This window comes from Coregonus clupeaformis, chromosome 15 (genome assembly GCF_020615455.1).
Source record: "Coregonus clupeaformis isolate EN_2021a chromosome 15, ASM2061545v1, whole genome shotgun sequence".
NCBI lineage: Eukaryota > Metazoa > Chordata > Actinopteri > Salmoniformes > Salmonidae > Coregonus > Coregonus clupeaformis.
This window is the reverse complement of record NC_059206.1, coordinates 17,860,595-17,874,917: the sequence shown is the minus strand read 5'-3', so window position 1 is coordinate 17,874,917 and position 14,323 is coordinate 17,860,595. Positions and strand designations below refer to the sequence as shown.

Here is a 14,323-nt window from a genome sequence, read left to right as displayed (position 1 = left end):
TTGTTTGTTAATAATAATAAAACAAAATAAAAATACAATAAAAAAATAAGATGCAACATTTATTTTTATTTTTTATAAACGGGTTGGTTGTCTAACAAAACCGACGCGTGCGCAACTATGGGGCAATTAGACTGGGTTGGCTTAGATTGTTGACAACATGTATGTTATATTTAGCCTCCAATGTTTATTGAAAGCATAAATACATTTGCACAATGAGCACTTGTTGTCTCTCAAACACATTGTTACAGTTGTTGGTTAGCTAGCTAGCAAATTTTAGCCATTAGCTTTGACATGAAATCAGTCAAAACACCTCAAAACAAGACATGATATCAAGAACAAGCTGAAAGGAGCCACTTAAGATTCCCCACATGGCAGTTTCTTGTCATTCTTGCTAGCAATCTGGCCATCCAGAATCACAACAACATGCTAACTTCTGCCCCATGGAAGCACGCACATCGTTTACATGGGGTGGTCAGCTAACCCATCTATAGAGAAAAGTAATAATGGCGTCTTTTTGTAGGACAAAACCCTCAGAGCTAGGAATCACACCGGTGGGGAGAGGGGCATTCTTCTTACCAAACCACATGACCATTGTTTTGGAGGTGTTCAGAACAAGGTTAAGGGCAGAGAAAGCTTGTTGGACACTAAGAAAGCTTTGTTGTAGAGCGTTTAACACAAAATCCGGGAAGGGGCCAGCTGAGTATAAGACTGTATCATCTGCCTATAAATGGGTGAGAGAGCTTCCTACTGCCTGAGCTATGTTGTTGATGTAAATTGAGAAGAGCGTGGGGCCTAGGATCGAGCCTTGGGGTACTCTCTTGGTGACAGGCAGTGGCTGAGACAGCAGATGTTCTGACTTTATACACTGCACTCCTTTAGAGGGGTAGTTAGCAAACCAGGCCAAAGACACCTCAGAGACACCAATACTCCTTAGCCGGCCCCCAAGAATGGAATGGTCTACCGTATCAAAAGCTTTGGCCAAGTCAATAAAAATAGCAGTACAACATTGCTTAGAATCAAGGGCAATGGTGACATCATTTAGGACCTTTAAGGTTGCAGTGACACATCCATAACCTGAGCGGAAACCAGATAGCATACCAGAGAGAATACTATAGACATCAAGAAAGCCAGTCAGTTGATTATTATTTTTCCAACACTTTTGATAAACAGGGCAAAATAGAAATTGGCCTATAACAGTTAGGATCATATATAGCCTCCCTACTGTTATTTTATTTTACTTCTGCTCTTTTTTTCTCAACACTTTTTTTGTTGTTGTTTTATTTTTACTTTTTTTGTTAAAAATAAATGCACTGTTGGTTAAGGGCTGTAAGTAAGCATTTCACTGTAATGTCTGCACCTGTTGTATTCGGCGCATGTGACCAATACAATTTGATTTGATTTGATTTGATTTAATCTCCCCTTTAAATAAAGGATGCACCGTGGCTGCCTTCCAAGCAATGGGAACCTCCCCAGAGAGGAGAGACAGGTTAAAAAGGTCAGAGATAGGCTTGGCGATGATAGGGGCTGCAACCTTAAAGAAGAAAGGATCCAAACCTGACCCAGATGTTTTTGGGGGTCAAGTTTAAGGAGCTTCTTTAGCACCTCAGACTCAGTGACTGCCTGCAGGGAGAAACTTTGTAGCGGGGCAGGGGGAAAAGAGGGAGGCGCATCGGGGCTAGTCGCATTAGAAGGGGTGGGCGATGAGGAAATGTTGGACGGGCAATGAGGCATGGCTGAGTCAAATAGGAATCCTGTCTTAATGAAGTGGTGATTAAAGAGATCAGCCATGTGCTCCTTGTCAGTAACAACCACATCATCAACATTAAGGGACATGGGCAGCTGTGAGGAGGAGGGTTTATTCTCCAGGTCTTTCACCGTTTTCCAGAACTTCTTGGGGTTAGACCCACAGAGAGAGACAGTTTAGTTTAGTTACTCTCTGTGGGCTGTACTTATATTTGTATTTGTATTTATTACGGATCCCCGTTAGTGGCTGCCAAGGCAGCAGTTACTCTTCCTGGGGTCCAACCACAATTTACATACAATAAAACAATACATAACACAACACCTTATTACACACAACTCTACCATAACATATTTACAATATAAAATCAATAATACAGCAAAATAACAATATTAAAATGTGTGTGTGTAGAGTGCGTGTGTTAGCATGTGTTTGCGAATGCTGTGTGTGTGCCTGTGTGTGTGTGTGTGTCTCTTCACAGTCCGCACTGTTCCATAAAGTGTAGTTTTATCTATTTTATAAATCTGATTTTACGGCTTGACTGAGTTACATGATATGGAATAGAGTTCCATGTAGTCATGGCTCTATGTAGTACTGTGCGTTTCCCGTAGCCTGTTCTGACTTGGGGACTGTGAAGAGACCTCTGGTGGGATGTCTCGTGGGGTATGCATGGGTGTCCGAGCTGTGTGCCAGCGTTCCAAACAGACAGCTCGGTGCATTCAGCTTGTCTACACCTCTTAAAAAAACAAGCAGTGATGAAGTCAATCTCTCTTCCACTCTAAGCCAGGAGAGACTAACATGCATGTCATTAATGTTAGCTCTCCGTGTACTTTTAAGGGCCAGCTGTGATGCCCTGTTCTGAGCCAACTGTAATTTTCCCAAGTCCCTCCTTGTGGCACCTGACCATACTACTGAACAGTAGTCTAGGTGCGACAAAACTAGGGCCTGTAGGACCTGCCTTGTTAATAGTGTTGTTAAGAAGGCAGAGCATCACTTAATTATGGACATACTTCTCCCCATCTTAGCTACTGTTGTATCAATATACTTTGACCATGACAGTTTACAATCCAGGGTTACTCCAAGCAGTTTAGTCATCTCAACTTGCTAAATTTCCACATTATTCATTACGAGATGTAGTTGAGGTTTAGGGTTTAGTGAATGATTTGACCAAAATACAATGCTTTTAGTTTAGGAAATATTTAGGACTAACTTATTCCTTGCCACCCATTCCGAAACTAACTGCAACTCTTTATTACGTGTTGTAGTTATTTCAGTTGCTGTAGCAGCTGACGTGTATAGTGTTGAGTCATCCACATACATAGACACACTGGCTTTACTCGAAGCCAGTGGCATGTCGTTAGTAAAGATGGAAAAAGTAAGGGGCCTAAACAGCTGCCCTGGGGAATTCCTGATTCTACCCGGATTAAGTTTGAGAGGCTTCCATTAAAGAACACCCTCTGTGTTCTGTTAGACAAGTAACTCTTTATCCATATTATAGCAGGGGGTGTAAAGCCATAACACATATGTCTTTCCAGCAGCAGACTATGATCGATTAATGTCAAAAGCCGCACTGAAGTCTAACAAAACAGCCCCCACAATCTTTTTATCATCAATTTCTCTCAGCCAATCATCAGTCATTTGTGAAAGTGCTGTGCTTGTTGAATGTACTTCTCTATAAGCATGATGAAAGTTTGTTGTCAATTTGTTTACTGTAAAATAGCATTGTATAAGGCCAAAAACAATTTTTTCCAATAGTTTACTAAGGGTTGGTAACAGGCTAATTGGTTGGCTATTTGAGCCAGTAAAGGGGGCTTTACTATTCTTGGGTAGCGGAATGACTTTTGCTTCCCTCCAAGCCTGGGGGCACACACATTCTAGTAGGCTTAAATTGAAAATATGGCAAATAGGAGTGGCAATATCATCCGCTATTACCCTCAGTAATTTTCCATCCAAGTGGCTTGTCATTGTTAATAGACAACAATAATTTTTCTCACCTCTTCCACACTCACTTTACGGAATTCAAAATTACAATGCTTGTCTTTCATAATTTGGTCAGATATACTTGGATGTGTAGTGTCAGCAATTGTTGCTGGCATTTCATGCCTAGGTTTGCTAATTTTGCCAATGAAAAAATTATTAAAGTAGTTGGCAATATCAGTTGGTTTTGTGATGAATGAGCCATCTGATTCAATGAATGATGGAGCTGAGTTTGCCTTTTTTCCCTAAATTTAATTTAAGGTTGTCACGCCCTGACTTATGGAACTCTTGTATGTTGAGTCAGGGTGTGGAGATCTGTTATTAGTTCTATGTTTACATTCTAGGTATTGTGTTTCTATGTTTGGCCGGGTGTGATTCCCAATCAGAGGCAGCTGTCGCTTGTTGTCTCTGATTGGGGATCATACTTAAGTAGCCTGTTTGCGATCATTAGTTGTGGGATCTTGTTCCGTGTATAGGCTTGTATTGTGTTTAGCCTGAGGACTTCACGTTACGTTGTTTTGTTCGTGTGTTTAGTTTATATAATAAACATGTATGCATTTCACGCTGCGCCTTAGTCTGACCCGTCCTTCAACGTCCGTGACAAAGGTGCTCCAAAGCTTTTTACTATCATTCTTTGTCATTTATCCTTGTTTCATAGTGTTGTTTCTTCTTCTTTTTATTCAGTTTGCCAATCGGTTGTGCAGCCAGACTTATTTGCCTTTCCTTTTGCCTCATCCCTCTCAACCATACAATTTTTCAATTCCTCATCAATCCACAGGGATTTAACAGTTTTTACGGTCATTTTCTTAATGGGTGCATGCTTATTAGTAACTGGAATAAGCAATTTCATAAATGCGTCAAGTGCAGTGTCTGTCTGCTCCTCATTACACACCACGGACCAACATATATTCTTTACATCAACAACATAGGAATCACTACAAAACGTATTGTATGACCTCTTATACACAATATTAGGCCCAGCCTTTGGAACTTTGGTTTTCCTAGATATGGCTACTATATTGTGATCACTACATCCACTGGATTTGGATGCTGCTTTCAAACAAATCTCTGCAGCATTAGTAAAGATATGATCAATACATGTTGATGTTTTAATTCCTGTACTGTTTGTAACTACCCTGGTAGGTTGACTGATAACCGGAACCAGGTTGCAGGCACTGGTTACAGTTTGAAGCTTTCTCTTGAGTGGGCAGCCTGATGAAAGCCAGTCAATATTTAAATCACCCAGAAAGTATACCTCTCTATTGATATCACATACATTATCAAGCATTTCACACATGTTATCCAGATACTGACTGTTAGCACTTGGTGGTCTATAGCAGCTTCCCACCAGAATTGGCTTTAGGTGAGGCAGATGAACCTGTAGCCATATTACTTCAACAGTATTTAACATGAGATCCTCTCTAATCTTCACAGGAATGTGGTTCTGAATATAAACAGCAACACCTACTTGTACTCTTACTCAAGTAACATACTTTTTACTCCGTTACATTTTACCAAATCACTTCAGTTACATAGATGTATATTATATCATTGCTGTCAGATGAAAACCTCATCACTCCAAATGTAGTATTTTCATGTTTTTTTCTTTCTTTCATGAATCGATACTATTGGTTCCACTTTACGTCTGTAAGAACTTTTCACGACCCCTTGACCAATGAAATCTATTCAAAATACCTTGTTGTCAAAGTCTTAAATCCATTGGCTCTCAAACCCCGTATCTCCACCACGGCTCTTGAAGTGAAGCGCACGTCTTCACTCCTGAGGATATTTTTGTTTGTTCTTAGCCAGACGCGATCAGAGTTAAGTTGCACTTGAATTACCTTCTGTGTTTATAATATTATATCTTATTCTCGAGTAAGATAGGTATTTCTCAGATATAATTCTGCTATTGAAATTGTTTTGAGGGCAAGTGCAAATGAAATGGCTAAGTTGATAACTAGCTAGCTAATTTACTTTGGCTAACCCAGAATCTGACAGAATGTTTAAAGGGATTCTTAGGGATATTGGCAATGAGGCCCTTTATCTACTCCTCCAGAGTCAGATGAACTTGTGGGTATCATTTTTATGTCTCTGTGTGCAGCTTGAAAAAAGTTGGAAGTCTATGCTAGCAGATACCCATAGACCTCCAGTGTTAGTTAGCCCTAATGTTAGTTAGCATTGGCTCGCAAAACTACTTCTGGGGAAGTAGACAAAGGGCCTCATTGCCTAAATATATTTGTATTTTATTACAAGTGTATTTCTTTACATATACATGTAGCCTACACAATAGCTTTCAACATACCAGTATTGGTGTAAACTTTCTAAAGAAATGCTGTTAAAAATAATACAATATTAAAAATAAAAGTATGTCAAATTATCCATGTATTTTTTAAAAGATCGTTGCATTGCTGTGAAAAACTGTTGTACTGCACTAGAGTGAATTTTTTTTTTTATATTCACAAAGATTAGCATTTCTTTGTAGGGGGACTCTTACTTTGACATAAAAAAATATGTGATTGTGTTGCCAGCATAATATCCTGCTGCCAGGAGAATGGTGATGAGAATCCTAACCCCTTGACCGAAATTTAAATAAAAGCAATCTGAAAGGGGAGAGTGGAGAAAAGCCTCTCCTCAGCCCTGCCAGACCTGCCGCTGATGAGCAGAAGTGCCCAGGGGAAAACGTTTTGTGTGTCAGTTCAACCTGAACAACCAGGATACAAGCAGGATCAGTTGACCAGAATCCACAAAGATAACAACTGCCTCTGCCACACTGTATGTATGGGCCCCTGCCCCTGGGCATTGTACAAACTAAAATATCCTTGAAACAGACTCTCCTTGAGGGTGCTTGACTTGGGCAGGTGCTCACCGGAGCTGAGTACCGGCACCTCAAATGTTCTACTGTTTTAGCTCCTGTGCCTCTTATAGAATATTAGCTCAAAAGTATTGTGGAGCTCCTGCACCTAAATGTAAACAGTACCGGCACCCAAAATGAGTACCGGCACCTATTTCAGTCTAAGTCAAGCACAGCTCCTTGATGAGAAAACGCACTGGTGATAAGAGGATGTGGTGCAGGCTGATTATAGGTTACATCAGTGTTTCCCAACCAGGGGTACTAGGACTGTCATGAGACCATAGGCTTACTGGTAAAATGCACATGAGGGGGAACTTCAGGGGTACTCCGGGCAGAGCAAAATGTACTTTGTGGTACATTAACCGAAAAAGGTTGGGAACCACTGGGTTACATCATGTCTCTGTCAGAGAAAGGAGTGAATTATTTCATGTCTTACACCTTGCTGACATGAAGGCTCAGTATAATTTCATCCTTGACATGTCTTACTGATTATGAGTATGCCTATAATGATTAGATTGCCAATATTACATCATTTAGTGTGAGATAAAAAGAGCACCCAAATTAGTGGACCTCTATTAAATATGAATCTCTCAAAAACATTATTTTTAAAGAAACATTTTGACAAGAAATTAACAGGGTTAATAAATCATGGTTGTGGTTTAAAAGCCATTGTTAATAAATAATAAATACATTCTGCTTATGAGTTCAACTGTAATGCTTATACAAGTGACAAGGAGCAGAAAGATAAAATAAATAGGCTACTCAGTGTAACTCATTTCTTACTGCATTATAACAGTGTTATAAACAGAGCAAATATGAGTGGGAAATTCAGTACTGTGTTATTTTGTTATCAGACTCACCTGCTTCCCATGCAGCAGTCAGTCAGCAATGCAGGTATGGACTTTTAGAGGCAGGCTGATGAACTAGACTAGGGGTGCATCGCAATAGTAGCTTTCTCTGCTTGTATCCTCTTTCTCATATGCTCTGATCTGTAAAACCTGGAAGCCTCTCTCCACCTATCCCTATGAACAGTGGGTCACAAGAAGACGATGTGAAAAGAGGAGACGGTGCCACTTAATCTTTAACTACTGTCATGCACTGTGTGTGTGTGCAGGGTTGGGTAGGTTACTTTCTAAATGTAATCTGTTACATGAGAAGGGCTTACCAAGAAAAACGTTCCTGTTACAGTTACTAGTTACCTGTCCAAAATTGTCATCAGTAACATAACTTTTGGATTACCCAAACTCAGTAATGTAATCTGATTACTTTCAGTTACTTTTGGATTACTTTACCCATAAGAAGCATTAGAAGAAGACAAAAAAGATCCATCAAACACATTTAGTGTGTCATCATAGTGGTCTCTGAATTGTGGTCAGACTTGCTCAGATGGAGCAAACTTACATTTTAGTCATTTAGCAGACGCTCTTATCCAGAGCGACTTACAGTTAGCACATACATTATTTTATCGAACCCACAACCCTGGCGTTGCAAACGCCATGCTCTACCAACTGAGCTACATCCCCTGCTGGCCATTCCCTCCCCTACCCTGGACAACGCTGGGCCAATTGTGCGCCGCCCCATGGGTCTCCCGGTCGCGGCCGGCTACGACAGAGCCTGGATTCGAACCAGGATCTCTAGTGGCACAGCGATGCAGTGCCTTAGACCACTGTGCCACTCGGGAGTGCACCTTTTTCCAATGCTGAATTGAATGTCATTGAGAAAACAGAAAGGTGTCATAATGTATTTTTTTCTGCAAAAATCCTTTTGAATTTAAAAGTAATCCAATAAGTAATCATCTAGCTTTTCAAAAGTGTCTGTAATCTGATACAATAGTTTTGCTGGTAACATAACTCATGACAGTTTTTTTTTTAATTAATCGGATTACATGTAATCAGTTACTCCCCAACCCTCTGTGTGTGTGTGTTCTCTAGAGGCTGCAAGGGATTCTAAATTGACTTGTATTCCCTCTAGAGGACATAGTATACACTTGAATAACATCCACTTCAGTTTAAATCATGCCATGCAACTTTTTTCAGGTATGGAACCTACAGTATACCATATCATGGTAGTAGACTATTCAATAGCTTTTAAAGCAAAAGTTTGATTCAGTGAGGGGGTTGGTATACACCTTATAGTGTTCCTGGTGCATATAAAAATAATTGGAAAAAGAAACCCCAGCACACTGGCATTCTTGTATGCTTCAGAATGTTTTATTGATTAGGCTCACAATGGGGCATAGCATTGAAACCATTGTTACATATTTTGTACCATGATTTTATATTTTTATTTCAACATCAACCTTCTATCAGTATGTTTTCAGATGTTATATTGCCTCAGATGAATACCCTTTTACTATTTCAATCATGTGAGAAATAGTAAGTACAGTGTTGTTTTTCATTCGGAAATAGTGCGTAGAGTGAGAGTGAACATTTGGATATCGCTGTGTATTCTGGGTACAGACAGTAATTCCACGATGGCGGCGAGCAGGAGGCTGCACAAGGTACATTTCCTGATCAATCCAATTAGGATTTTCTCTTGTTAGATTAAAGAAAGTAAAACATTCGGACTCCCAAATGTTAGATACAATTAAATATGTCGTTAAATTTGTTTCATTTAGCCCCACACTGTCAGAAACCTCATGAAACTCGGTAGGCAGAAAATGACGTTAGTATGCTAAGCTAACCAGCTAGCAGTTGTTTTTTGGTCGTGTTAGCGCCGGCATATTAATAGGCTAGATTCGAATTAAACGTTTTGTTAATCTAAATGTATTAACAGGGTAACCATGTGTCATCATAAATTAAGATTCAATTCAGTATTGTGTCATCAGTTGGGTGGTAATCGCGCTTCAACGTGTTTGAACATCGTCTCAGAAAAACTTTAACTAGCTACGTACTGTGTAGCTAGCTTAATACTAATTTAGCAGGGAGTTAATTGTGCTAGCTAGTTACGCACAACAGTTACCTAGGTCGCTAGCAGTGTGGTTCAATGAGCTAGTTAGCAACTCGGGTTAACGTTAGTGTTAGCTAGCAAGTTTATTTTCTCAACGTGAAACCGAGGCGAGGAAGCTGACCAGCTAACGTTAACCCGATGTATATACAATCTAGCTAACGTTATGAGGTACTGTAGCTACCGGTAACCAGAGTTGGTTTCTTAGCTTTGAATTGTTTTGAATAGTCGAGTGAATCGAAAGTGAAATTGTAGAAATTGAGTATCTGCGGCTGCCAAGTAAGCTAGCAAACTAACTTAGTTAGTTGAATTTAATTCATTCGATCTCAATAAGCCAGCTAACTAATTGACCAACACCGGGTTTAAACAATCCTCATGTTCTCAACACTGGGTGTCAACAACCCGGCCTTATCATAATTGGCAGTTGGGTTTAATTTGTGTTAATGTAGCTATAGGGAGGTAGGTAGTTAGCAGTTTCGATGGACCTTGCTTCTTGTTTATCGATTAATCTTGTTTATTTGTGCCACGAATTGTTATTTATTAGAAAGTTGTTGCATATATTTTAACACCCTTTCTTTGCTCAAAACAACCATATGCATTTCTCTTTTCCCTTGCATTTGTCAGCCACCATTTGACCCTGCCTGCCTAGGATAATCATTTCTAGTAAACACAGTCCCCATCAAGTCAACAAGAATAAAGACAATGTCTTGAACTCCACACATCTTCGTTTGACAAAGTCGTTTGCATTGTAATCCTGTAGCAGATGTCTTATCCAGAGCAACATAGAATAAGGCTACATTCAAGCGCTGATTTGATAAGAAATGAAACCAGGAAGCTGTGTGCCCATGTTTTATTCTTATGGGTGTGTTAACTGTAAGGTCCTTGTCACTATAACAAAACCCCAAATCTCATGATTTGTAGAAAGATTACCAGCCCTGTGATTTGAGTCAGTCCTCTGGTTTGGCAGAAAGCAGTGTTCTGTTGTGAGATCAGTGAGAATGCACTGGAGCACTTCCTGGTTGAGAAGGGGTGTGGCTGCTTGGTTCCAGGGTTGAGACTCAGACAGTTGATACATTATACATTAACCTATTATACATATAGGTTAATCCCTAGTACCTGTAGTCATCCAGTCTTTTATTTGTATTTTTTTTTTCCACAGTGAAATGTGCAATGAAATTGGTTGTTTTACAGGGTCTGCAATAGTAGTACAGCGCCCCTGGAGCAAATTAGGGTTAAGTGCCTTGCTCAAGAGTACATAGATAGATCTTGTACCTTGTTGGCTCTGGTATTCGAACTAGCGACCTTTTGGTTACTGGCCCAACGCTCTAACCGCTAGGCTACCTTCCACCCCGTGTGTCTAGTTCTGTATTTTGCCCCGTGTGTTTACTTGTGTCTGTAGTCATTCGATTGTTTTTGGCCTATAGGACACAGCTTGTTTAATGGTTACTAGGACTCAGCTTGTTTAATGGTTACTAGGACTCAGCCAACACAGGAACATGTTTTATCAGTCCTTTATCTCTTGTTAGATATAAACATTTCTGCTTCCTGTTATGTTTATGATGAACTAACATTAACTAATTGTACAGGAGAACTTGCTCATTATGTATTCACCCTCTTTTTCAGGAACTTGATGAAATCCGGAAGTCTGGAATGAAAAATTTCCGTAACATTCAAGTGGATGAATCAAATATTTTGACTTGGCAAGGCCTCATTGTTCCAGTAAGTCAATATTAACTACTGTTGTCTCCGGACAGACATGAACATGAGCAGAATAACAAGGAGGACCAAGGCACTCTCGATATTGCAATTTCTTTGTTGCTGTGGCATGTTCAGTAGGACATCAGCTCACCTTTTAACCAAACGTCATTGTCTCTCTCCCCTCTAAAAGGACAACCCTCCATACGATAAAGGTGCTTTCAGAATCGAGATCATCTTCCCAGCGGAGTACCCCTTCAAGCCCCCCAAGATCACGTTCAAGACCAAGATCTACCACCCCAACATCGACGAGAAGGGACAGGTGTGTCTGCCTGTGATCAGCGCAGAGAACTGGAAACCAGCCACTAAAACTGACCAAGGTATGGCGGAAAGACGCATGCACACTCAGACAGACAAAGGCAATAGACAGTGGTTTCTTCTCTGACATATCTTTTTAAGTAATAGTTACTATTGCAGTTTTTTGTAATTTCTCATTGAAATGCTGCCTGAACACTAACCCTCCAGCAGTCTCCTCTACCTCAGAGGCTCCTACTTGGCTGGAGAGGTTTCCATCCTGCGACCTCTACCTAGTTATGGATTTCAATGTGTCTTTTTCATCTGGACTACCTGATGTCATCCTCCATTTTTACATCATTCTTACAGTCTCCTCTTTTGTTCTGTTTGTCTCCCTGCAGTGATCCAGTCCCTGATTGCGCTGGTCAACGACCCCCAGCCAGAGCATCCTCTCAGGGCAGACCTAGCAGAGGAATACTCTAAGGACCGTAAAAAATTCTTTAAGAACGCAGAAGAGTTTACAAAGAAACATGGAGAAAAACGACCTGTGGACTGAGAACGCAAACGTGTGACTCCCTCTTCCTAATCCCCCCCCCCCGGCCTCCTCTCTCTACTTCCCCCTCTCTCCCCCCTTCCAAGACCCACCTAAACCCCTCTCTGCTCTTACCCAATCTCCTGAAAATGCCCCCACACATGTACACACATCCTTCTAGCCCCCTCTCCTCCTGGGGCGATATATCTCAGCTCCACTTCTCCCTGGCAACAGGACTGTGTCGTGAATCAGGCAGGTCGGTCAACTCTGGGTGTCAGCTTGTGGCTGTTACTAACTTTCTACTGATTTCTTAAATGATAAAAATGCTGGAATTGGGCCCAAGAGAGCAACTTGTTAAAGAGGGAACAAAAAAAATACAACGGAAAGAAAGATATAGATACAAATGTTATGCTCAATTTGTTCATGATTTGTACACAGAAGTGTATTGATTGTTGGTGCAGACCTCTGTATAAAGATTATCAACTGTTTTGAAAACTATTTGGTAAATGCTCAACTTGTCGTCTGATTGTTAACCCTTTTCATCTCACTCCTTCCTCTCACTAAAATATGTAACAGAAAAAATCAACCTCAAAAGCAACGAAATGATAAAAACACTTAAAGCATCAAGGTTCAGGTGTGTGGCGAAATGTTTATTTTATATTTCTTTTTATTATTTTTTGCTTATGTTGCACTTTACTCTGTGGAACTAGCTTTTAAGTTTACCATAAAACTTCAGTTTGTCACCAATTCAATGTTCCAGATGTTATAAAAGGGAAGAAAAAAAAAGTTTGTGTGACTTAACTTGATTTTATATCTTTGAATGATTATCATGAAATGTTTTGTTCATATATTGTATATTTTTGTCATTTAGCAGATGGTTTGACCATGTGACAGGAGGTACCACTCTTCATGCCGTTGCCCACTGGCCTCTTTCAAGGTTCTGACTAGATGGAGTACAGCTATGACCAGAAGTGACTTTTTCGTAGCAGGTTAGGAGACTTGTGGTAAGGTGAAAAAAATGGGTTAGGGTTAGCTAAAATGCTCTCCTAACCTGCTACGAAAAGTCACTTACTGTCGTAGCTGTACTCCCTCTAGTCAGAACCCTCATTCAAGAAAGAACATTTATCACATCTCGTTCCCATGGAAACTGCTCATCAGTCTTGCACTGTGACTGGGAGGATAGTGGTAACCCCTCTAAAAAATTCTGGGCATCAAGGAGATCAGCCCTAGCAAGGCACTGCACAAATTCACTAATCTTAAAAACGTAATGAGTAGTTATTTGGCATAAAAAATGATTTGTGAATGATGATTGCAGAAATGTATGTCATTTAGACATGCATCAGCAACAACCACCAGACCAGTACCAATAGAACAACAGCTGCCATGTGGGAATAAATGACATTGAACCCAAACATTTGATTACTACTTTTAGTTATCAATTTATGTAATTGTAAATGTAAGTTAACCAGTAACCACTTAGAGGCAGGATGCAGTTACCTATCCAGTCCATTGGGATCTGTAAACACTGAAGGGTTAGGACCAATTATTTATATATACAGTAGATGACTGATAGCCACCGTGCCTCCATCTTGGCACTCCCACTATTGTGGAAAATATTTTGGAAGCTATATCAATGCATTTGTTAATGTCTACATTCGTTTTTGCCACCTTTATTCTATTACAGACAACTTAATGCATACTTTTAAGTGTTTTGTGAGCTAAACATATGTATAAAATGTTTTTCATTAAAGTATACTTTTTTTTAGATTACTAATGTTACGCCCCCCCCAACAACAACCCTTCAATACATGTAATTTTGTCCTTGAAACATTTAATTGAAATACTGTAGAATTCCATTTATTCTGATGGAGGTCTGCTCCTACTGGGGAGAGGCAATATGTGGCTTCAAAGCCTCTCAGTGGCCAATACATAGCATCAGCAATCCAGGGTTTATATACATCACTGCTTTATTTACATCATTGGTTAAGACCAATAATGTATTGGTTAGGACTCGGTGCCAATGAAATGCATACAGTCCCGTAATGAGACCAGTCACTTTTCACCACTAGAGGACAATACTTCTCTACAATAGAAATGGAACTCCATATTCAAAGGTCTCTGTGGGTCTTATGCTGTGGCCTGTGGGCAGTCTCTACCATAGACGGTATATGGTCTCTACCCATATATAAATATGTAAGTCTACCATTAAATTATAAATAATCAGTGTGTCCAAGGAGATCGGCCTGAGCAAAGCACTGCACTAATCTTGATCACATAGTGAGCTGAT

At 40.1% G+C, this 14,323-nt stretch overlaps 1 protein-coding gene across 1 annotated transcript; it reads left to right on the top strand.

Annotated features, from left to right (window-relative positions):
• Nucleotides 1–8,966: 8,966 nt before the first annotated feature.
• LOC121582227 (ubiquitin-conjugating enzyme E2 L3) lies at nucleotides 8,967–12,667 on the top strand. Its single transcript, XM_041897900.2, has 4 exons — nucleotides 8,967–9,069; nucleotides 11,139–11,234; nucleotides 11,404–11,590; nucleotides 11,906–12,667. Exons 1-4 carry the CDS (start codon nucleotides 9,043–9,045, stop codon nucleotides 12,058–12,060), a joined length of 465 nt encoding a protein of 154 aa, XP_041753834.1. The 5' UTR covers nucleotides 8,967–9,042; the 3' UTR covers nucleotides 12,061–12,667.
• Nucleotides 12,668–14,323: the final 1,656 nt, after the last annotated feature.

Excerpts from the sequence above, each read along its gene's own strand:
- LOC121582227 (XM_041897900.2), top strand. The coding sequence starts at position 9,043 with ATGGCGGCGAGCAGGAGGCTGCACAAG. Across the intron at positions 9,070-11,138 it reads CGAGCAGGAGGCTGCACAAG|GAACTTGATGAAATCCGGAA; the intron begins GTACATTTCCTG and ends CCTCTTTTTCAG. Across the intron at positions 11,235-11,403 it reads GGCAAGGCCTCATTGTTCCA|GACAACCCTCCATACGATAA; the intron begins GTAAGTCAATAT and ends CCCCTCTAAAAG.